Source organism: Stegostoma tigrinum, unplaced genomic scaffold (genome assembly GCF_030684315.1).
Source record: "Stegostoma tigrinum isolate sSteTig4 unplaced genomic scaffold, sSteTig4.hap1 scaffold_218, whole genome shotgun sequence".
Lineage (NCBI taxonomy): Eukaryota > Metazoa > Chordata > Chondrichthyes > Orectolobiformes > Stegostomatidae > Stegostoma > Stegostoma tigrinum.
Window position 1 is genome coordinate 351,873 of NW_026728155.1, and position 25,177 is coordinate 377,049.

General features: G+C 39.9%; 1 protein-coding gene across 1 annotated transcript in view; it reads left to right on the top strand.

The window, feature by feature from the left end:
* The first annotated feature begins 304 nt into the window (after nucleotides 1-304).
* The window catches only part of LOC132207942 (ral guanine nucleotide dissociation stimulator-like 1), a 33,421-nt gene continuing 8,548 nt past the window's right edge, over nucleotides 305-25,177 (top strand). Inside the window, exons 1-12 of the mRNA XM_059643748.1 lie at nucleotides 305-357; nucleotides 4,730-4,792; nucleotides 6,182-6,262; nucleotides 7,387-7,464; nucleotides 9,745-9,822; nucleotides 11,790-11,876; nucleotides 12,533-12,610; nucleotides 17,738-17,931; nucleotides 18,562-18,689; nucleotides 20,827-21,042; nucleotides 23,061-23,164; nucleotides 23,953-24,031. Coding sequence (XP_059499731.1) covers nucleotides 6,261-6,262; nucleotides 7,387-7,464; nucleotides 9,745-9,822; nucleotides 11,790-11,876; nucleotides 12,533-12,610; nucleotides 17,738-17,931; nucleotides 18,562-18,689; nucleotides 20,827-21,042; nucleotides 23,061-23,164; nucleotides 23,953-24,031 — 1,044 coding nt within the window. The 5' untranslated portion in view covers nucleotides 305-357; nucleotides 4,730-4,792; nucleotides 6,182-6,260. The remainder of the gene's footprint in view (nucleotides 358-4,729; nucleotides 4,793-6,181; nucleotides 6,263-7,386; nucleotides 7,465-9,744; nucleotides 9,823-11,789; nucleotides 11,877-12,532; nucleotides 12,611-17,737; nucleotides 17,932-18,561; nucleotides 18,690-20,826; nucleotides 21,043-23,060; nucleotides 23,165-23,952; nucleotides 24,032-25,177) is intronic.

Below are 25,177 nucleotides of genomic sequence, written 5' to 3' on the forward strand. Positions count from 1 at the left end.
GCTTGTCTTTCAGTATCAAGTTCTTGCACAGCGCAGGAACGGCTTTCAACAAGGGTGAAATACTGAAGAAATGGTTTTCTCTCCTTATTGCCCTGCTCTGTCTCTTCCAACCCACACCCCAGCACTGCCTCAGTATGAAGGCCTGTGGGCATCCTGTGGAAGTCAAAAGGACCCCTCTCTCAACACTGTGATTTTTTGTTGTTGAATTGGGTTGGATTTAATTCTGGACGTGTTTGCCTGTTCTAAATGACTTAATTTGTTCTCTTCGATCAATTGCAGTTCTGGAAATGTTGACAGTGCAAATGGTGAGGAAAATGGAAGTTGTGTTTCTTCAGGATCCAGCGAAATAATTGCTGAGTAAGTTTAATTGCATGCATGACAAAGTGAATCATTATTCAGAATATGACAAAGCGGTAGGAAATAGCTGGGGAGCTAGCAGTTTGTGCAATGTTATACAGCCATCAAATGGTAATAGCCCAGAGACAATGATTTGATGTTTGTACCAGCTCTCAAAGAGGGACTTGCCTACGTTCACTCCTAAGTCCTTTTACTGTGTAATACTGCGAAACCTCTCCTTTCGAAAATTGTAGTTCACTTTTGAAGACCGCAATTGAAGCTGCATCCACCACACTATTCGGCAGAGCTTTCCAGTTCCTGAATAGGCTATTGAAAAAAAAAATTCCTTGTCACCATTGGTTCTTTTTGCTGATCATCTTAAATCAGTGTCCTTTTCTCCTTAAGCCTTCTGTCACAAGGCACCGATTGTTCTTATCCATTCTAACCAAATCCCTTATGATTTTGAACACTTTTAAAATCACTTCTTAGTTTTCTCCAAGAGCAGCCTGAGCTTCTTCAGCCTCTCCACAGGGCTGTCTAGTTTGTCATCTCTGGTAATATTTTTTGGGAATGTTTTGTGCACCCTGTCAAATCCCTTCCTGAAGTGTGGTTGGTAAATACCAGAGTTGAGGGCATATCAGGAGTTTTTTTTATAATGATTTGTCAGAACATATTTGTTTTTCATACAATGCTCCAATTTTTAAAGTTCAGAATCCTGATGATATCTTCAACCTGCACTACCACTTCTATAATTTGTGCGCACACATACACACACACACTATCGATCAAATATCAGACATGGATCATTTCAGGAAGCACCATATCATAAGATATTTATTTTGGCTCCAGAAGAGAAGAAGGAACAATCCAGAATAATTTTGATTTGGAGGAGGTCCAACTTCAAAAGGAGCAAGAAGGCGTTTGCAGCAAGTAAATTTCAACACAAGTTTAGGCAAAACTGCAATGAAACAGCAGTCTGTCTTACAGCAGGAGGTTGTTTAGTGACAATCTCAGAGTGTTCCCACAAGCAGGAGAGAGTGGCAAATGGTACAAATGATGAGGATTATTGATGACCCCAATGTGTACAGAGTGAAATATAGGTACTTCAGAAGGGAAGTGTAGAAGGAAAGGAGACTGGCAAACATTTTCAGGTGCCTTGCAGCATTCAGTAATCTCTTGCTAAATGTGGATTTGCATGCATAAGAGATTTAAAGGACCCACAAAATATTGTGCCATATTAATGCAGTCAGAATGATTTCACGGGCAATACACACATGTTCTAATTTTCAAAATGAAAAAAAAAGAGATGTGGAAATCCAGTGTGTGACGTTCATTCTGCTTCCCCGACATTTACATTAGATTTTCTTTTCTCGAAGATGAACTTGTAACTATTTTGGGCTCTCCTATTTCCTGCAGGAATCCTTGACAACATCCTGTGATGAACTTGTTTGTTTACAACAAGGCAAAGCAGTCCTTCAGTTCTCCTGTTCTGTGCCCCTATCCCCTTCCAATATCCCTGATCCCAAATGGTGGCACAAATCATGATTAAGCACCCCGCTAGTGGTTTGGGACAAAAGTGAATAAAACATACTCACAAAACATAATACAGAGACAGGTGGCAAAGTATTTTTGATTAATTTTTCGCAATAATGAAGTGATTTTGACCCAGTACAACACAAAGTTTAATAAGTGCGGTGAATGTGTTAGGACAATGACTAGACCTTGAGATTAAGGATAAAATGTAACATTGACTTCCTTCAATGCTTTTTATGTAGTTTGGAGCTTCCTGAAACAATGTTTGGGATGTCTAAGTTTCTGCATGTAGTGAATGGAAGAGTGCTATTTTAATTGAACAAAATCTATCAATTTCTGTAAGTCTGTGTTGGGCATAACAATAAAAGTTTGGAAGCTGAATGCAGTTTGAGGAGCCTTTTTGCAGAACGGAAATGTTGGTCAAATGAATGTCTGTTTACCACTGAAATATGCAGGAGTACCGCAATTCTGTCATAATGGATTGCATATTTTTCAAATGACATCAGTGATGGTTTCTCTTGTCACCTCAGTTTTTTTTAATACATTAGTTTTCTGAATGTCGGTGAGTATTTAACAGTTTATGCAATTCACAAATGGTTTTTTGGGGTAACTGATCAAAACTCAGTTCAGAGACAAAGCGATTCTCACCGCTGCTGACCTTCAATTGATGTGCCTCTGACATTATAGGGACACCCCGGGGATGAAAAGTTTCACAAATGTGCTATGCTTATAAAATTTGAGAAGATCAGCAAATAACCAGAGGTGATTAGATTTTTCTTCAAAGCAGTAAGCTAATGAGCTGGCTTTCATGAACCCAATGGATTGCAGAAATGATCCAGCTGGTCCTTTCAAAAGGGAATTTGGGTTTCTCTTTTTTCCTGTGGCCAAAATATTCTCTTTCTTTGCCCAAGTAAATAAATGTTCCAGCAGAATAATTCCAGCAATAAGCTTTTGAGTTTTAAAGAAAAAGATGACCTATACTTGCCCTCAAATTTTAAACATGACAGCTCACTCATGTGTCTCACATTATCTCTCAGAGGTTCAATAGTGCATAAAGATTCTTCGCAGGTTATTACTTTCTTATTTGCTTTTGTATTGTGCCTGTAGTCATCTTAGATGATGGTATTCTTTTAAAGGTCAAGCGAAAAATTTGGAAAACGAAGGAATCTCAGCAAAATGTGGTTTGTTGAAATTTGAGGAGGTTGGTTCTCATTAAGCTCTGAGATCGTTCTGGTTAAGACAATCATCTGTTATATTTACTATCTCCTCCTTTCACAGTGTAACTGTTTATTACTTTGGCTGCTTAGATCACTGACTTGTCTATTGTCTTTTGGTGAATGTTTCCATTTGCAGGGAGATCCTTGCGAGATTTTAAAAAGTCAACAACAAAATGGCTTCCATGCCATTCGAAAGTTCAAATCCATTTTACTAATTGGACAGATGTTGTGTTTAAGATTCGTGTTTGAGTCAACCATTTGAATTCAGCTAAAAGATCATCATAATTCAATGGATGCTAATAGTATCCATTCACCTTACACACATCCTACATTTCAAGATTTTCCTGTATCCATAGGGAAAGGGAGAAACAGGCTGACTAGATGCTACAGTTATTTTGGTTTTCTGTAATTGGATCCAAGGAATTCATCCCTTTTTGCATGAGTGTTCTCATTTACTTAGGTGTTTATTTGAGACAGAGAATTAACTGGAGCTCAAAATTGTTTGGATCACATAATTCCAATATAATTTTAATAATCTGTTTCTGGCCAAGTTTTCGAAGTATTGACGAACAGTCGATGACTTACGAAGGAATGAATTTATGGCTGACAGATGTGCTGAAGAGACAAAAATGCATTAAAAATTAACCTCAGAGGACATTGGAATACTGCAGAGAAAGAGAGGTTGAGCAAGTCGTCAAAGATCTGAAAAAGACAGTTGTACATGGGTAAATTTGAAGTCCATTTTGGCAGGAAGCATAGCAGTTTTTTTTGTTGAAGGAGATTGCATAGCTCTGAGATACAGTGGATTCTGGGTATCCTCGTGCATGAATCACAAATTGCTTATGTACAGATACATTAAGTAATTAGGAAAGCAAATAAATGTTTTCATTTTATCATGAAGGAACTTAAACACAAAATTAGGGATCACTGGTGAGCCCATATCTTGAATGTTTTTCTTTGTGGTGGTCAGCCTTATTTAAGGATGGAAGTAAATATATGAGAGGCAGTTCAGAACAGGTTTACCAGAATAATACCGAGCCTAAGTGACTTGCCTCACAAGGAAAATTTGTACAGACAAGGCTTGCATCAGTCGGTGTTTCGGGCGGAAGGCGCAATGTGATTGAAAGAAAAAATCCTGAGCATTTGTACAGGGTAGATATGCAGACGGTGTTTCCTCTTACAGAAGAGACTAGAATGAAGGGCGAGTGTCTAAAATTCAGTGGTTGTCAACTTAAAACAGTGGTTTTTTAAATATCTCAAAATGTGGGTATTCTTTTAAGTTTTCTTCCTGAAAAGATGGTAAAAGCAGAGCGCTGGAATACTGTAAATGGAAAGATAAATAGATACTTGTTGAGAGCAAGGGAGTGAAAGGTCACTCAGATAGGCAGGAATGTAGATTTGAAGTTACGATCAGATGAGACAGAACCACATTGAATGTTTTACTCTTCTCTGTTGTATGGGATGTGGCAGGTATGCTGTAAAATGCCAAATTGGAGTTTCAGTGTAATGTTTTAACAAACTCGGTAATCAAGGCTTCAAATGCCGAAATCCCGAACCTTCAGATGTTTTTCAGTGGCTGAATGCAAATTGTAGATTCAAGCTTGTTTAAAATCACTTAGTTTGTGCTGTCTGACCAATTGCAGATATGGAAGCTTTGACACCTCAGAGGCAGAAGAGATTCCAGTAATCGATTCAGTGAACACAAAGTAAGCTTTAGTCTAATGTGTGACTTAATTAAGTTTCATTCAAAATACAACAATGTTAAAAAACCTGCTGGCACTTCCTGTAAGATCTGTGGAGGGCCTTCCTCCCACAGCAATGCAGCAAACACTAGACAGCAGCAGTCACATTAACAAAGTTGCTTGATTGTATCAAAAATCTACACAGATTTTGTTTGTTTAAAAAGAAAAGCTGTATTAACAGAAAAGATCCAAAAGTGTTCAGTGAAAAAAATTGCTCATCCATTCACTATTCAGATCTTCATTTGTCGCCAAACATTTAGATAGCTGAGCTCTGAATTAAGGATACCACATGTTGAAGAATTGAGGTTCCTACCTCATCCCCTCCCCTCAGTCTGCCTGTGGTGTCTTTCAAATCTCCTGTGAAGGTTTTGAAGAAAAACCTGCTGCTGTCCATGAGCACACTAAATCTGGAGGGTGATCTTTTTTCATAAAAACAGTTGACAAAAGGATGAAATAGGGGCAGAGCTGCAATCTTTACAATTGTCATTGCCGAGCTTATAGAAAAGAGATTTGCAGGCCAATGTCCACTGCGGGAGTTGAGGAACTCTAATATTTACCAGACAGACAGACAGACACAAGTGGCTGTCAGCTGGTGACGTGATTCATGCCCAGTGAGTCATTAAACCACCTACTTTGCCCACCTCTGACAATACAGTATAATGGTGCAGAAGAGAGTTCAGCTTTTCTCCTGAACTCCCCTCCACTTTGCCATGAATTTCATGTCTCAGGCCAAGGCCAGTTGACTTGGGACATTCAGCCCTGAATGTAGAGACGCTATCTGAAGTTCTTCACTGGAAAGTTGGTTGCCTTTCTATATTTGGGCCTGGAGCTCTTTGTTTGAGATATTTTTAGACTTTGCAACAAATATAAAATGTTGAAGAAATGAATTTGTTGCATCCTTCTCCCTCTCTCTCTCTCTATCTTTACTTCCACACTCCAGTCTCATGGTCTTATCTTGCAAACTACCGTTGGGGGTTTCGGGGAGACCAATGACCATATTCTGTAGTTGCGTCTTGACCCGTTGTTAGAAAATTAGCTGTCAATGGCACAAAATGCCGACTCAATGTCTTTCAGGTGTATGGAGATAATTTTCTTGTGGATGTGGATGTTTCCTCAAATTTACTTGATCACACTTTTAGGACCATTTGCAGATCACCTGAAAGTGCAAACTACAAGGTAGATGGGAAACCTTGCACTCTAAAATCTGTCATGAAAGAGTAAGTTTGAATACAATAAGTGGTTAAGGTTTTGCTTTATTCAGAGTACAAGGAATACAAAGGAAACTGCCGATGAGCTAAGAATTACTGGGTGCAAGTGTTTGTTTAAAATGACATTCTTCACAACTAATTTCAGCATCGGGAACAATGCTAACATTCTGAGCTGTGAGGAGCTTGAAAATCCAATTCCTCCAAAGACAGTTGCTGAGATCAGAATGTAAGTATTGATCCAATATGTGAGGAAATGATGCTTCAATCGGAATACAAAAATATGAAGGGCAGCTGCTGGAGGTCTTGCATTTTCAGGAGCATTACATAGAGGCTATCTCCCGAAACTTAGCAGCATCTGTGGAGAGAAAGCAGAGTGGGCGCTTTGAGTTAAGGTTCCCCTGTTCAGAACTTCACACCTCTGAAGAAATGTCACCTGGCTTCACTTGAACTCTGTTTTCTGTCTGCAGATGCTGCAAAACCTGTAGAGTTTCTCCAGAAACATCTGCCTTTCTTTCAGATTGCCGGTGTCCATAGTTTGTTTGTTTTCACATTAAAGAAACAGTTGGCTGTTGTTCTAATATTTGCTCTGTTCTTAGTGTTGTAAAAAGAAATTTTAGATGGAAGCTTGTGGTTCATGCTGCAGGCCTTCTGCTGGATCTGAAACCTGGAGGCCTTGGCCGATTCCAGCGGTAACCAATACAGAGATTGCTGCCGGCGTTACTCACCAGTTGACGGTTTGGATCAGTTTTGACAGCTGCTGGTCCAGTGAAAGGGATGGCAGATCAGCATCCTTCTCAGCCCAACTGTTAATGCTGATTGTCACTGAGGTTGTGTATGCACTGTCCCTGGAACGGGTTCAGAGGAGGTTCATGAGAATGGTCCAGGGAATGGAAAGCTTAAAATATGAGGAACGTTTGAGGACTCTGAGACTATACTCATTGGAGATTAGATGGATGAGGGGTGATCTAATTGAAACTTTTAGAATACTGAATGGCCTGGACAGAGTGGATGTTGGGAAGATGCTTTCATTGGTAGGAGAGACTAGGACCCGAGGGCCCACTTTTAGAATAAAGAGGAGATCTTTTCAATTGGAGATTTGGAGAAACCTCTTCAGCCAGAGAGTGTTGAATCTGTGAAATTCACTGCCACAGAAGGCTGTAGGGGCCAGGTCATTGAGTACATTTAAAACTGAGACAGATTATCAAGCGGATTAAGGGTTATGGGGAGAAAGCAGGAGAATGGTGTTGAGGAACTTATCATCCTGACTGAATGGCAGAACTGACTCAATGGGCCGAATGGCCTAATTTCTGCTCCTCTGTCTTATGGTCTTATGGTCTTAATGAATTGCAGGTCTAAAACCTTTGACAGCCCAAACTCTGAGAAAGATGAAGAACCAAGTTCACCAAAAGCGACTGCAGACATTTCAAAGTAAGTTTCATCCTTCTGTGCTTCATTCATAATACATACCATGAAAAGAAATTGCTGTGAATATAGTAGCTCTTGAAAGATTATGTCACCATTCGAGACGATAAAAATCACATTAAAGAAACAGCTTTATTCCCTCCGAGGCCATTGCCAGTAATTAAATCAATGACACATTTCAGCCTTTGATCCATAGAAAACATTTGAAAATGTTCAGTGAAAATTTGATTGGCCCTCAACATCCAGACCTTGGTGGTCTAACTTGCAACAATGCTAAACTGCGAAACCTCCCACCTCCCCTCAAATGCACCAGCCGATGTAACTGGAGTGTCCTACATATTTTCTCTGAAAATTTGGAAAGCAAACCATCTAGTGTAGTCATTCATGTGGACTTTGACCTAATGGGGACTTGAAATACTGAGCATTTTGGGATTCAGTATTTATTTTCAATGTTTACAAGTCAGTTGTAGATGCAAATCCTTTTCTTAATTTGTGCTTCATGTGCACTTACAGCTGCAGATATTTTGGCTGTATAGATTATCGGGTGGGTAGGAATCAAAGTTTGCCAGGCATCTGTGTAACCATGAGGAAGCAAGGTTGATCGGAAATAATTTTGATATGTTTTAATTCTGCTTCATTTGGAATGCAGCAGTGTGAAAAGGGAATGATGGGGAACCATTGATTTCTTCAAAATTTTTGTTGCAATGTAATGAGTGCCACTCCAGACTATAGCAGTCACATTAAAGTGTCTGCTGGGCTGCCTCCCTCAAAAATTTATAACAGAGACAGTTGTCTGAAATAATAGCATCACCATTGAAGCATCCAAAACACTTAGATGGGAAATTGTTCTCAGATCAATATTGAGGTTATATTTCTGGACAATGTGGCTCTGGTAAAATTGCTAAAGAAATGAGTTAATCTCCTCTACCCCACCTCAGCACTTCTCTGTGTTCCTCCTTCCTGCTCAGCTGCACCCTCCCTACAAACTTCCTCCAAGTTCATTGAAGTGTCCTCCAAACGTCCGTAACATTTGAAGAAATATGTCTTCAATTAAGAATGTGACCTGCTCCCCATGTCCGAGCCTTGGTATTTCTCCCATACAATATTGCCATTGAATAATTTGCATTTTGAATTATCTAATTTGGTCATTTGCCATGTGTATTCATGGAGTCAGGCACTTTCACAAGTCAGAGACCTTGAATTAATCCTGAGCTTATTCTGTCCAGATCTTTAACGAAACTCAGAACTGTTAAAGGAGCAGGATAGAAAAATGATTTTTTTTTCAGCAAAACAGCCAATGGTGACTAATCTGACCTTAAGCTTCAGTGAATTTGAGCAAAGACAAATTCCTACATCAGTGCTCTGAATCAAACTTTGAGTTACAAGCTGTGCTTGTGAGGGTTGAATTGTCAATAGTCTGTAAAGAGCTTGAGTTTCTTTTTCAGATATGAGGAAGTTAAACTTAAATCCTCTCTTTTGGGATGTTTGTTGTCTGTCCCAGTGCAGAGGTTCTTTATTTGACATCTTTACACCTCATCTACCCACTGGCACCCCCTCACAGCCACAAATCCCAATGTTGATAAGAGTGCCAGAAATTAAAAATGTGATCATATGCACAAGTAAAATGATTTATTTGGTGTTTTGTGACCAGTTGCAGCTGAGAAAATATTGACATGTCACACTGTGTGGTGGGTGGAAACCTAAGTTTGTCGGAAACTGAAGGAGTAATTGACAAGTAAATTTGATGTGACGACAGATTAAACCTGTTGTATGGTATTTGGGATCTAATACTGTGAAAGGAAACTGTTGGGATTTGCTGTAGGAATATGTCAGGGTTGCCTCAGGAAGATACCCCAATTGGCAGTGCAGTGAGCACCAATCCAGACAATAGCAATCACATGAAGCAACTGCTTCACTGCTTCTGCAATGTTTGGCTTATTTTGAGAGATGGGATAATGTTGAATTAGCATAAAGCTTTCAAAGCTTTTCAATGGTAGATTAAATTTTGCTTATCTTTCAGTATCAAGTTCTTGCATAGCCCAGAAACGGCTTTCAACAAGGGTGAAATACTGAAGAAGTGGTTTTCTCTCCTTATTGCCCTGCTCTGTCTCTTCCAATCCACACCCCAGCACTGCCTCAATATGAAGGCCTGTGGGCATCCTGTGGAAGTCAAAACAATCCATCTCTCAAGGCTGTGATTTTTTGTTGTTGAATTGGGTTGGATTTAATTCTGGATGAGTTTGCCTGTTCTAAATGACTTAATTTGTCCTCTTTGATCAATTGCAGTTCTGGAAATGTTGACAGTGCAAATGGTGAGGAAAATGGAAGTTGTGTTTCTTCAGGATCCAGCGAAATAATTGCTGAGTAAGTTTAATTGCATGCATGACAAAATGAATCATTATTCAGAATATGACAAAGCGGTAGGAAATAGCTGGGGAGCTAGCAGTTTGTGCAATGTTGTATTGCCATCGAATGGTAATAGCCCAGAGACAATGATTTAATAATGTTTGTACCAGCTCTCAAAGAGGGACTTGCCTACGTTCACTCCTAAGTCCTTTTACTGTGTAATACTGCGAAACCTCTCCTTTAGAAAATTGTAGCTCACTTTTGAAGACCTCAATTGAAGCTGCATCCACCACACAATGAGGCAGTGCTTTCCAGTTTCTAATGATGCTATTTAAAAAAAAAATCCTTGTCACCATTGGTTCTTTTTGCTGATCATCTTAAATCAGTGTCCTTTTCTTCTTAAGCCTTCTGTCACAAGGAACCGATTGTTCTTATCCATTCCAACCAAATCCCTTATAATTTTGAACACTTTTAAAATCACTTCTTAGTCTTCTCCAAGAGCAGCCCAAGCTCCTTCAGGCTCTCCACAGGGCTGTCTAGTTTGTCATCTCTGGTAATATTTTTTGGGAATGTTTTGTGCACCCTCTCAAATCCCTTCCTGAAGTGTGGTTGGTAAATACCAGAGTTGAGGGGAAATCAGGAGGTTTTTGTTTAATCATGATTAGTCAGAACATATTTGTTTTTCATACAATGCTCCAATTTTTAAAGTTCAGAATCCTGATGATATCTTCAACCTGCACTACCACTTCTATAATTATTGTGCACACACATACACACACACTATCGATCAAATATCAGGCATGGATCATTTCAGGAAGCACCATATCATAAGATATTTATTTTGGCTACAGAAAAGAGGAAGGAACAATCCAGAATAATTTTGATTTGGAGGAGGTCCAACTTCAAAAGGAGCAAGAAGGCGTTTGCAGCAAGTAAGGTTGAACACAAGTTCAGGGAAAACTGCAATGAAACAGCAGTCTGTCTTACAGAAGGAGGTTGTTTAGTGACAGTGTCAGAATATTCCCACAAGCAGGAGAGAGTGGCAAATGGTACAAATGATGAGGATTATTGATGACCCCAGTGTGTACCGAGTTAATTATAAGTAGTTCAGAAGGGAAGTGTTGAACTAAATGATGCTGGCAGCTCATGTTAAAAGGGAATCCGAATGTCGTCCTCCATTGTGAGCAGTGAAAGGGTAGCGAAAGTGGGGCTAATGGTCATAAATCACTGTTTAATCTTCACAGAGGTAAGGGCCTGGCTGCGATACTATTCAGAAGAAGTTGATGCCCAATTCACGATGAAAAGTAAATAGTTGAGACAAGGATGAGCTGAGGTTGGACAGCATTTTAGAAATGTGAACATTAAACAACTGCAGATGCTGGAAAACTGAAACGAAAATTGAAATTGCTGGAAAAGCTAAGCAGGTCTGGCAGCATCTGTGGCGAGAAGGCAGAGTTAATATTTTTGAGTAATTTGAGCCACTGAGCTTTTACAGCAATTTCTGCTTTGATTAGAACGGCTGGTTGTCCCTGGTGTTGGTAACTCAGAAGGAAGTGAATTGTAGACAACTGAGGATACTGAGAAAGAAAAAAAATAGCTTGAGGCTGCAGTGGCACTTTGCACAACAACCTAATGCTGTTTGAATGCAGGGGTGGTATCAGAGGACTGGAGGATTACAACATGTACTATGTTTATGTTCAAAAGTGTGTGGATAAATCCAGCAACTAGATTCATCTTATTGGCGGGACAGCATCACAGGAACTGTAATCCCAGTCTCAAGCAAGAATACTTGGGGAGCATATGGGCTAACATTTTATGCTGACTCAGAAATCTTCACCATCTGGTGTGTAACCTGTTTAATAAAACCATCTGATGGAGGCTTGTCATTCTGAATCTTCAATTTTCATGGGTATTTTAATGGATTTAACTGAAGATGAAAGGGTTTGCTTGAGGTGTTTTAAATTGTTCTTGATGTTCAATTGCAGCTGTGAAAGTGTTGAGTCCAAACACTGTCCGAATTCTGATGAAATTCAGAATTTAAGTTCACCGGAGAAGGGAGCGACAGTCAAGAAGTGAGTTTGATCCAAAATGTGACCATGTTATGCTTCATTTGCAATACAGTAGTGTGTAAAGGGAATGGCTGGAGAGCTGGTGGCCATAGGTTGAATTATCAGAAATCTCTTCATGAAGGCAGAGATGTTTCCATGCTGTATGACTCTGTAAGACATACCACAGAAACAAAAACTCGGATATCATTCCAGATCATGGCACATCGATGAAGAAACAGCTTCTGAGTTCTTTGCATATTCTCTCCCTAATTCTGAGGAACAAGCAATACAAAGCACAAGCAGCAGTTGCGTGTGAAGGTGTTGAGTTTATCTCAGACTGAAATTTCTGGACTAGTAGCAAATGTAAGCTATTGAAGAAGTGGCTTCACTCCTTGCACCTGCTCCTTTCCCCTGTTACCACCAGCCACCACCACTGCTGGTGAGCTGCTTTGGCCCTCAAGGGCATTTCTGGTAAACTTCCTGAGGAAATTTAAAGAAGGTATTCACTATTTTATGCAGTTTTACATTTAGAGTGTGACCTTGTTTCATAAAGTTAGCTGATCACGGCTTAGGATGCTGAATTTTGAGACTTCATTTCTTATTTTACGGCTGGCAAGCAATTGTAGACCCAAACACCATTTTAATTTGCTTTTTCTTTTGTGGTTTATGATCAATTGCAGAAGCATAGACTTCAACAGATCAAGCTTTCTAGAAGAATATAATTTCAGTCCTGCAGAAAAGGAAACACTAATGAAAATGTAAGTTTGATTTGACATGTAGTGAAATTGTATTTTCAATGTGAAATTTAAGAATGTGAGAAGAATTGCTGGAGAGCCAGAAAGACCTGTAAAATAATGTAGAGCCTTTGTCATGAAGATATGAGGCACCCAGAACAGGATGGCAAACGGCACTCCAACCCATAACAATCACATTCAAGAAGCTAAATAATAACTGAAAGAATCACGGACACTGCAATTCAGGGACAAAAACAAAGTTGTTGGAAAAGCTCAGCATTTCTGGCAACATCTGTGAAGGTAAGAATGGAGTTAATGTTTCAGGTCCGGGTGACCCTTCCAGTTCTGAGGGAGGGTCGCTGGACCCAAAATGTTAACTCTGTTTTTGCATTAAAGAAGCTGCTTGTCTTGCATGTCCAATGATTGCATTATTCCCAGAGATTGGCTTGTTTATATTTTTCAGTGTAAATCATCCAAAATTCTTTGTCTTTTGGAATTGTTTGTCCTACATGATCACGCTTTTGGGGTTGTTTATCTCAGATTGTCATTAGTCTAGTTTGTGATAATGATGCATTATTGCAGGAATGGTTTTCCTCTTCACACCACTTTATTAGAAGTTATCCTGCAAACTTCCTGTGAATAGTTGAAACCGAATGATACCGCTATCTAGAGCAGTCAGATACTTGGCAAGTGGTTTGTTTGTGGTGTCCTGACTTTGGTAGACCTCCCACTCCGTGCTGCTGTTGTACATTTTGCACATAATCGATCTTGAATTAATACTTCCTGAATCTATGAAATCCAAATGATCTTGTGAAATGATTTTTCATGTTTGAAGTTTGTAAACTAAGTGCTTTCAAAGATATTTGACTGTAGAAAGCATCGCACAAATGCATCTCTAGCTGGAATTCTAGTTATTTTTGAGCTGTACCAGATTGCTGAGGTTGTTTTACTGCTCTGAATAAGATTAGATTACCTACAATGTGTAAACAGGCCCTTCGGCCCAACAGGTCCACACTGTCCCTTGAAGCATCCCACTCAGACCCATTCCCCGAACACGAAGGGCAATTTAGCACACGGCTGATCCGCCCAGCCTGCACATCTTTGGACTGTGGGAGGAAACTGGATCACTTGGAGGAAACTCACTCAGACATGGGGAGAATGTGCAAACTCCTCACAGACAGTCACCCAAGGCTGGAATCAAACCCGGGACCCTGGAGCTGTGAGGTGGCAGTGCTAACCGCTGAGCCACCATGCTGCCCTGCATGACACTTTGGCTGCATGGGGTTAAAGATGGGATTATTCTTCTTTGTCTGGCCATTCGATTAAACTCTGTGCTTTTTGATTAAGACAAAAGAACATTTATCCAATAGATTTGAGTGCTGGACTGGACTTGGGGACTTTAAAGTTTGAGATTCTTACCTTTATATATACAGTGATTTATTTTCTTTTGTACATGGTTTGCTTACTCATTTATTTTGTTTTCTTGAGTTGATATTGTTTGTCGTTTTTACAATCAAGAAAGCCAATGCCTGAAGGGCCAAGCACAGAAAAATTACTTGTGAGCAAATACAAAGGCAAATTTTTGCAGTATTGCATTGAGAAAAATGGTCAATTTGAGGGAGTGAGGATTTTCATGGAATATTTTTACTTCAGATGCAATAGCAAGCGTTCACAACTGGGCTGCACTGAAGTTCGAAATAAAGCTCAAACAATTTATGAAAAATGCAGCAAAGGAAAAATCCCTCTCGTTAATCAAACAAATAGGACACAGTTGGCCAGGCAGCATCAGAGGAGCAGAAAAACTGATGTTTCGGGTCTGGGCCCTCCACCAGAAATTTTCTGAAGATCGGTCCAGACCTGAAATGCCAGCTTTCCTGAGCCCCTAGTCTGCTAGCCTGCTGTGTTCATCCAGCTCCACACCTTGTTATCTCAGACTGCAGCATCAGCAGTACCTACTAACTCAGAACACAGTTGGGATGCCTTGTGCATTGCTATTCACTCTAACCCACCCAGTTGTCTTTTTGGGTAAATGAAACAAAGTTTTAGAAATCTAAGCCATAGGGCTTGGTGGTTATCCGGACATTTTTCTCCAACACCTAGCTATTCATGTCTGGATGAACACAGCTAATTGTGGATACCAAATTGGTCCTGATTAATTTCACAATATTCCTGTGCCAATGTCTCAAGAGACATATAGGGATGAAGTGTATAAAGGAACCTAAATTATCCTGATCCCCGATTGAGGACAGTGTAATCCTCATGAAAGTAATGTGCTGGTTTGGTATGTTTTTTGGTATGTTAATCTCCTTTTAAATTCAAGTTTTTTGGGTTGAGTTCTTTTTCTACAGAATAGTAGCTTACAACCTGTCAGTTTGACATTGAAGAAAACACAGATATTGAGGGGTTGAGTAAAAGCATGGTTTTAAAGGAACATCTTGAGTGAGGGCAGAAGAGGCAGGAATCTATCCAGTGAAGTTGTCATCGGTGAAACAATTAATCTCAGATGCGCAAGTGGCCAGAATTGAAAAGAAAGACAAAAGTGCACCCGTACATAATTATTTCAATTCTGGAACGCTCTAATACTTTAAGAATACACTTCTCTCCAGTGCCATTGGAATCTAAGATTATGTTGTGCTCGCTTTAGGAAATGATCCTTTTAGATGGTGGAAGGCTGATAATGAGTAATTAAATGAAATGATGTTGTACACTGCAGCTGATTAAAGGTTTCAGATTACTCGGTGGGGATGTAGTAACTTGTTAATGAATCTATTGGAAACAGAGACTTTAATTCTAGTGGGACGACAGAAAAGTGTTTTGGGTCAAATTTTGGACTCAGCACAGTACTAATTAAGTTCTACCATATTGTCAGCAGGGTAGAGGCTCTTTAGCTCAGCAACTTATTTCCCAGCCATGAAGGCTTTCAGTAGGAAATGGAATTTTTTGGTTTTGTGATCTTTTGAATTGATTTTTCTTTATATATATTTTTGGAGGGTTACTGTTCGAGTGTTTGTAATGTGACCTAGGCATTTCTGAATGATTCAGGACCAAATGAGCCCAGGCAACTTCCTTAGGTCATGTTTCCAGTGTGTTTCAGTTAGTCACTGTTTCCGAGAGGTAACATAACAAATAACATTTCCACAGCCTTGTCCCTCCATCTCTGCAATTTCCTTGTGTCCGCTTCGGACGTTTCTCTTTTTTCCTGTCCAGTTTCACTTTTTTGCCTATCCCAGATTATGTTTGTCCTGTTGTTACCAGCCATGGTTTCAGCTGTTGAGACTCGAAAATCTGAAATGCACAGTATGCTTTTCTCCATTTTGTAAAAAGCTGATGAAAAACTTCACCTTTTATCAAGCTTTTCATGATTCTTCTGACCTCACTGAAAAACAATCTCTTGACATTTCCAAAATGAGTCACTTCATTTCAAAATTTGCCATGTTCACTAGTTAATATCATACAGCACCTTACCAGTATGGGCCAGCTGTGTTTTTGAATCATTGCAAAAGAGTACAACCTATGCCAACTGATCTGAAAGCAGATGAAGTCAAAATAGCCCCTCCAGTGTGAACTATTTCTAAGTCGTATATCTTTCTCAAACAACAAGAGGCTATTGCTGCATATGGCACTGTGGCTGCCTAGCACTTCCTACACCAACCACTGTTTAACAGGAATGGAGCTGGTGAAGTCTGAATCAAGCCCCAATGTCTGTGTGTAATGTTTCACACCATGTAATTTCTGTGCTGTCATGATCTATTATGAACGGGCTCAAATAGGTGATCATCGGTTTCAGTGTAGGGCTGCAGATAAAGAAATTCCAAATTAAAAACTAGAACAGCACTTTCAGCGTAAAATGTTCCATGTAAATTGGCGATGCTAATCAAACAAATGTTTACTTTTTGGAGTCTTTGGAAAGTCAAAGTTTTCTCCTACCTACTGCATTATAGACCATAGCTGCAACTCAGTCCATCTCCTAATTCACAACAAGACTCATCATTCTGATGTTTGCTGGCCCACGTTGTCTCTTGGTTGACCAATGTCTGAACTTTAGATTTTTTTTCGAAAAAACTTTCAATTCTTGTGTTCACATCCTTTCATGTTCTTATTTTGCTTTAGTCTGGAATTATTTTAGGTCCCAAACTTTGCCTGGAACTTTTCTGTTCTGCCACGTCCAGTGTGCTGTGTACTACTTGATTTTTTTCATCAGCCCACCACCGTTAGTGCTACTTCCTGCAGATATATAGTTCCTTCTTCTAGACATCACCATCTCTCGCCTTTAAGAAACTCATGAAAAGTCACTATGACCAAATATTTAGTCACCTGTTTGAATATCTCCTCCTTTGTCGGTTTTTGTCTGGTTAATCTGCTGTGAAGTGCCCTGGGGAGTTTTTCTGTGCAAAGGGTTCGATTTCAGTGATGTGATGACTTCTCTGTGCAGCTGATGTCTTGTTGCAAAAAAGTAACCATTGATTTACCTGTGAAATAATGCTACGTGGCCTCTCAGTATTAGCCAGACAGTTAAAATAAGTGAATTGAAAGCTGACTATGTTGGAGTATTTCATTATTCACCTGCAACTAGACCCAATTTATCCATGTTACCGAGGTATCCAAGTACTGGCAATGCAACTCCCAGAACAAACGCAAACAAATCATCATTATCCTTGTGTTTTTCTTTGTTCATCTGATTTGTCCCATTTGACTTTTATAAAGAAGATTTTTTGTTAAAGCTCACTTTCTCTTTACTAGTAAACTCTAAACACGAAGAGGTCCTGCTGGTGTAATAAGTAACCTCAGACACATGTGAAATCACTTTATACGTGAGCCTTAAGCTTACCTGTGCAATCTACAAAGAAGAAAACTTGGAAACATGGCCAACTTGCAGTTTCCATCCATGGCCAGCGTAATTCTAACTTGGACAGTCATTTCTTCATCATTGGGTCAAAGTGCCACACAGCCCCCCTCTGATGGCACAGCAGGATCACCATTGCCATGTGCACTGCAGCAGTTCAAGATGGCAGCTCATCTCCTGTGTGAGCACGATGACCCCATATTCCAACTTTAATCTATTGCATTGACATTTGTAGAATTAGAAGCTTTTTCTCCCCCACATGTTTTGCTTCCCCGATGAACAGTTGTTAACTCTGACTTTATTTCCAGTGCTATTCCTGAAATTCTCGAAATCTGGCTGGAGGAGTCTGCCGAAGACTTTCGTCAAGTTCCAACTTACTCTTGTCTCCGGAAGGTACTTTCCTACTTGAACCAGACAGTGCCAGGGTCAGATGCTGAACATCGGGCCCAGAAACTCCTGAGTCGGTTTTTGGCGGAGGAAACAGCGGAGAAAGAGATGTTTAGTAAGATTTACAATTATGTTGCAAAAATGTGGTTTTAATTCAGGGTGCCTCCCTACAAGTTTGTGTGCGGCTTGCCCCTCTGTCTCAGGATTTAGTTCATTTTGGTTTCCTTTGACAAGCTTCAAAATTACTTGCAAATTTTTGGATAAACGAAGTGAATTAAAATTATTGCTGAGTGCTTACCCCTGTACTAATTGCATGATGTACAAGACCAAATTCTGCATAGAATTGATACTCTCATATGGTCCGATAAGACCCAGCAGCATGTAATGCGACTTTCTGGACAATTTCCTTTTGAAATGTTTTCGTCAATGACATTTTATTTTATAATCTGACGTAATAATTTTGCAAGTTATTGTGAAACAATAGATTGTGATTCAGAATATTTCCTAAAGCCAGAAATAGGGATGGGAATCTGTCATTAAATACAAGTTCTTTTGCAATTGAGATGCTCCCAACAAGAGGATTTCAGTGCAATATCATATTACTTTCACCAAATCTAGATTTAGAAGTATGAATATTAGATAACTATTGGAAACCAATGCACAATTTCTAGTCACAAGTTCGTGAGATATTTTAGAGCAATGTGAACTTTGGGCACAAAATACATGTCTATCTTCACTTGCACAGAAGGCTACCGTAGAAGAGTCAGATTCTATGTGGGAGAAGAACACGACCAAACCATCGAACAAGTTGACGAAAAGCTCCTGTCCTACCCATCACGCTTCATTGCAGAGCAGCTGACTTTTATGGATGCTGTGAGTAAACAGGAGTCTGGCGGCCAGTCATTCTGAATAAGATGTTTCAGTCAGCAGTCGGCATCTGAATCTCTCTGTATTGTTTAATGCTATTACTGCTCCACCAGTCATTATAACTGAATTCCCTTCAAAATGCAGTCTTCCAAGATGTTAAAATGTGTTGTTTGACGTGTGACTTCAGTATCTCGCTTGAAATACCTGCCAACTAAAACTTCAGCACTTGTCATTTGTTTTGAATGAACGCCATGTGAAATAAGTGACCCGAGAGAGCACTGAAAATCCTTTGTAACTTAGTGTTGAAACTTTACAAAATGAATAGTATTTCAGGGTAAAAGTTTAATTGTTTCATCATAACAGTCACTGTTTCTTCAAGAGTCCACTGATTTTGTTTGTAGTATCCAGGATGGCAATTTTGTTGTTTTCCCAGAATCTTCTGGAGTGGGATCAGCCACGGGGTATTCCAGTCTAGTCTCCAAGGTGGCTTGATGCCTACCTCTACAAAATGAGACTCTTGGTTGCTGAATCAAAATTTGAGTTATGTCAAAGTCTGGTCATAGGCTTAGGCTTGAAGTGAAAGTTTAGTGGTCTGTATGACAGCATTGGGTGTGACTCTAGAATGTAAGTAGTCCTCTAGGTCTCAAAAATCCTAAGCATATGTTCATGTTCAGAACAGGGGTGCAGCAATCTCATCTGGAAGTGACCAGTTTGTCAAAAGTAGGTTTTGGTTATGGGATAAGAGATAATGGGAACTGCAGATGCAGAAGAACCCGAGATAACAAAGTGCAGAGCTGGGTGAGCACAGTTGCTCCGAAGATGCTGCTTGGCCTGCTGTGTTCCTCCAGCTCCACACTTTGTTATCTCAGTTTGTTAAGGGGCAGCTGCTTTTCTGCACAGAGTTCCAAAGGTAACTGTCTGTTTTGACTGCAGTCTCTGTTGCATATGTGTATGTATACACCGACTGGCACTTAGAGTCTAATCATGTGACATATTGATGACAACAGCCATTTTTGGTGGGAAGCAACCTAGCTGGGTGTCTGTTGAGGAATGTAGCTGCTTTTCTTTTGTTGAACCATCGAGATCTGCAGTGAGGGTTGTGAGTCTTTGTCAAATCAGTGGTTTTACCTGGTGAATATTAAAGCGGTTTTTTTGATCCTCATTGCTAGTTTTTTTCTTTACCATGCAGAGCCAGGGGGCTGAAATGTTAAACAGCAGGAGTTTTATTATGTAGTTTACTGTCGAGGCAGCAGGGTTAGCCTAAGCTATTCCTTGCCGGAAATGATCGCTGACATCATTGTGACGTGATCAGACTGTTAAAAGTGAGAGCCCACCATGCTTGCATAAACATGCAACAGTTTCCCTCTCGATGGTTTCTGAGCACTCCTTTCTACTGCAGCCTGTCACAGCCAACTCTGGCTTTGAAAGTGACGAAACTGACAAATTTCTCCATTCTGAATGAGTTTACGGGGATCCGAAGGAGCTATTTGCCGGTTGTGTTAACTTTCACTGTCGGAGCATAATTGTTGATGGGAGTTGCTCATCTTGAAGAGGGAGACAGAAGGACACAATGTAATCTGAATGACCAGTTGACAAGCTTGGACGTTTGGCAATATTTGTGTTCAGCATGAAACCAACAGTGGTGAAGTGTTGACATTGAGGCCTGTTGAACCAACAGAGGGCCAGGCTGCCATTGTGTTCTGTCAACCTGCCTTGGTGCGAGAAGTAGACATGATGCAGGGCCGCTATACTGATGCCCAGCCTGTCTAGCCTGTGGGCCACCAGGGCTGAGCATCTGTAGCAGTGACTATTGCCAGCAGAGCCATGCATTGATGGTGTGCGTGGAGCCAACAGTCGGAGTTGGGTGGAGATAACCAGTGATTTTAAATCTAACCTACAAATAGGAAGCAGATGACTGAAAATTCGAGGGTTTTGATCTGTCTGAATAGCCAATGTGCCCTTGTGCATCAATGTGAGTATTTTCTAGCCAGTCGTTGACAATATAGCATGCAGTTTTAATGTACAATTGCAAACTAGCAGGACGAATGTACCCATGGATGGACAAATCTTGTTTGTCGTTCATTGCTTAAAACATGGCACGACTGACACCTTTAACCTTTGTTTCCTTTTTATTTTTGATCAGGATCTTTTTCGGAAACTTGTGCCCAGCCAATGTTTAGGGTCCATCTGGTCTCAACGAGGGAAGGAAGAAAAACAGCATCTGGTATCAACCGTCCAGGCCACCATGACACAGTTCAATAATGTTACAAAATGTGTCACCAGCACCATATTAAGACGCCAACAGTTGAAACCATGGCAGACGGCTAAAATCATTGAGAAATGGATTGATGTTGCCCAGGTACACTATTCTTTATTGGTTTTTAGCCTTTGTGACATGTTAAAGTCCACAGTGCATGAAACAACCATGGTGGAAGAGAGCAAGCCATTAACACTATGTGTTGATATGTCCAAGGTTTGAAAGCCTCTTGAATTGGTGAGCAGAATACTTTTCTGAATAAGAGTTGAATGCTTCATGGAAAATCCTAGCATTCATAATTTCTGTAGTGCTGGCTGCTAATAGCTCTTGCCTCAGTTTACAGTTGCATTGAAATATTAATGTATTTTTTTCTAATCAAAAATATTTATGTGGATAAAAAAGGCAAACTGATTTCAGATTTTTACTGGCCCTTCAAAAACGAAGTTAGTTATTGGGCATTACATAGTGTTATTTGCCTCCCTTCCAAGCCGTAATCAGTTTATGAAACAGTGTACATTTTATTCCCAATGTTCTGCATTCTGTATGCCTACATGACGGCACTTCAGTAACTTGCCTGGTTGTCTGTTTCCTATGTGTTTGCCAAAGGAATTTGTCTCAGCATGTTAGTCAGCAATCGGGAAAAGAGTGAGGAAGGGCTGTCAGATCTGATACCAGGTTTGTACTTGTCGCCAACATGTGGCATGCCCACTCGTACATTTGGAAAGGATCAGGATAGGAACCGAGTAATTAACTAATTAAGTAAAGGAAGTAATTGATTCTTACTGATTTTATAATCCAAAATTGCACTGGATTTTGCAACAAAATTGTACTTTCAATGTATTTTCCCGTATACACGTGACAACAAAATATTCATTCATTCGTAAGGTTTGGAATGAAAGTTCACAATAATTCTGTTGCCAGCTAATTTAGAGAAGTCTGGTTTGGGTCTTGGCAACACTGCCTGCATCAGTTTTGACTCGTTAAGAGTCTTGAGGCATTAATGGGACCTTGATGGGGATTTGAAAGTCTGTCTCCAGTTTCACAACATGGAGCAGTTCAACCGAATGTAGGCTGACTCCCAGTAGTAGACATGGATGAAGGAGTTGCTGACATATACACTGGTGTTATCAAAGGCTATTCTGAAGAGGAATCACCACCTTACTTTGATCACTTGGCTGACTTTTCTAGTTCTGATTTTGAGTTTTTACAATAGTTGACAAGGAGTGGCTTCCATGTTGAAGTGCCCTCCATTACTTCCATTTTACTGCAGCAGCTTTATTTCCCTGAAGCCGGAAGACTATGGGCTGGAGAACCTACCTGCTGGCCTTAATCAGATAAGGCTCTTATGATTATGCCAATTGACGCACCTCTAAAGAAATCCCAAATGGTGTGATCACCCTGCCCCTCCCTGGCCTTCCTCCCCAAGCAGAATTGGCTTTGAGACCTGATAACAAACACTCGCAGGCTTCCTCCTCATCTCCACCACACCCCAAAGTACACATTTGGGAGGTTTGATTTGATCCAGTTTTCTCCCTACCTCCAACAGGTTGGGGGGGTGGTGGAAACAGATGAAGGACATTCAGCTGCTAATCTAGGTAAGATTAGTTAACTCAGTATCAATAACGTAGTGATTCATAAAAGTAGACCCAATTTCCTGATTTGTCTGTTTTCCCTCGAATGAGTATCTCACGTGACTGGTCCTGCCCTCCTATTCTGTCAGATAATACAACCTATCATTCATTTATGAGCTAAATGTGATGGATATAACAAAGATGATTACCCCGCCTCCACCCCCTACCTTCGCGACTTCTACCACTCAGATGTCCATGTCTCAATCCTACTCATTTTAAGCTCTCCTTTGGTGTCAGTAATCATATCTAACCAGTCACAGGCTGGCAGCAAGGGAACTGAAGAGGTTGTCTCAGAGGGATACAAAACGAATATCAAGGTTTGAGTTGCCAAGAATCATGGAATTCTTTCCCTCAAAAAGTTTGTTTGTTAATGCTGTTATTTTCTCAGCTAACATTTTTCTGATAGAACCTTTTTAAAAAGTCTGAGGTGTTGGGTAATGGGGAGTCACTGCTTTTTCCACAGAACTCACGGCTTTTTTTCTCTGACAGGAATGTAGGATTTTGCAGAATTTCTCGTCAGTGCATGCTATTACCACTGCATTGCAATCAAATAGTGTGTTCAATTTGAAGAAGACTTGGGCAGCCGTGTCAAAGTAAGTCATTGTTCAGAAAGAGCCATGTAATTTTTATTTAATAAGTATGAGGTAGGAAATTGCAGGTTTGACCTCCAGGTTTACTTGCACAAGTGATCTTCACACGCTCGGTGCATTAACAGGATTACCAGAGGCACTACAGTGCAATCCTAACAATTGGTTAATTGGCAGAATCTTTCATCCTTTCACAAAGGAGCGAAGAGTTAATTTGTTTAATTGGAAAAAGAAAACTGTTTGGCAACTTGAAATATTTAACTATCGTGTTCCAAAACTGATCTGCTGTTGGATGTAACGTAACACAGTTTCCTGTGGATATGCTGTGATGGGGTGATATAAGCCGGAGGTTTGTGTGGGATGCTAAAATACAAAGACAACAATTATTTTAATCTCCCAAGAAAGCACTCTATAACACTTTGAAGTGCACACCTGTAGTTTATGTTCGTGTGCCTCAGACCATTTGATCATGGTTGTGTTTTTGTAGGCAGCTTGGGAATGAAATCTCTCTTGCTGCAATGAGATTCACCAAAACGACTGCACTCAAGAGCTTTTGCAGCACAATGGCAGTATCCCCATCCCTGGGTTTCAACAATCAGGGTTCAAGTTCTACCTGCCCCAGAGATTGCCAAAACATTTCTGAACAATTGGGTTAAAATAACTATACTTATTGTAAAAATGCTTCACTGCCGTTCACTCTCTGTATTACTTGCTTATTTGTCAGATTCCGTATCAGCTGTTTGTTATCTTGACTCTATTCTGTCAAGAGTAATTTGTCTCATTCTCTTGACTAGGAGCAGTAAGACAACATTTGAAGACCTTTCAAACAATGAAGAAGATAACTTTGTAGCGAGTAGAGAGCTGCTAATGGAGGTAAGGTGTTGCACTTGGCCCAGTGTGACTATATTCAGGGCATGATCAATAGTTTCTAGTAAAATATCTGCAATGAACTCAGTTGGTGACTGAATGCATACAGATTCTGTCAATCAATACTGCAACAGGAGTATATGTATTGCAGTCCAGGTGGTCTGGCTTGGCTCAAGTCTTCCAAGATTGTTTTGTCATGATTCTTATAATTGCTGATGATATTGCAGTTAACATTTTAATCGACATCTAATTTGGTTATACTGCAGTGATGCAGCCTTCATAGATTATCTTTCTCAGCGTTCATTATCTTGGAAATTTGAACTGAAGCAATGTCTATGATGCAGTAATGCAGCCTTCATAGATTATCTTTCTCAGTGTTCATTATCTTGGAAATTTGAACTGAAGCAATGTATATGATGCAGTGATGCAGCCTTCATAGATTACCTTTCTCAGTGTTCATGATCTTGGAAATTTGAACTGAAGCAATGTCTATGATGCAGTGATGCAGCCTTCATAGATTATCTTTCTCAGTGTTCATTATCTTGGAAATTTGAACTGAAGCAATGTCTAAAGTGCGATATGTGCCAATTTCTTTTTCTTTTGCTTTGTACACCTCAAGGGCCTTGTAATTAATAAAAGCCAAGGCAAAACATTAAGAGATTTAACTGGTTCTCATAAGTGTTTTTACTCAATTACCATGTCTTCCTTTTCTTGTTCTCTGCAGTCAGAACTATTTGCTGCGTAGGAATGGAGAGATATTCATATCTCTTTGTTCAGTATTTCAGACATCAACTATCTAGTTTCAACTAGCTTGGACGAAAACTGACAAGTTTCTAGCCATTCCTCCTCACTCCTTTTATCATGCTCTTTGTCCACTCATTTTGCTCCTGAATTTGACAAAATAACAGAATAATTGGTCAGATATAAATATTTTGGTGCCACTTTACCAAACTAGTTGTCCAGCTCAGAAAATAGTCAACGTTTTCTTATTCTCTAAATCATTCTTAGTTGGAATTGAAACACTTTCAAGCTGGTATTTGAAGAGGGAGAAATGCAGTAATCATGCTAGCATGTTGTCAGTTTGACAGACACTCCATTTTTCAAACTGCTCAATGTTCTAGTTGCAGTGAACTATCTTTTTACATTGCTTTC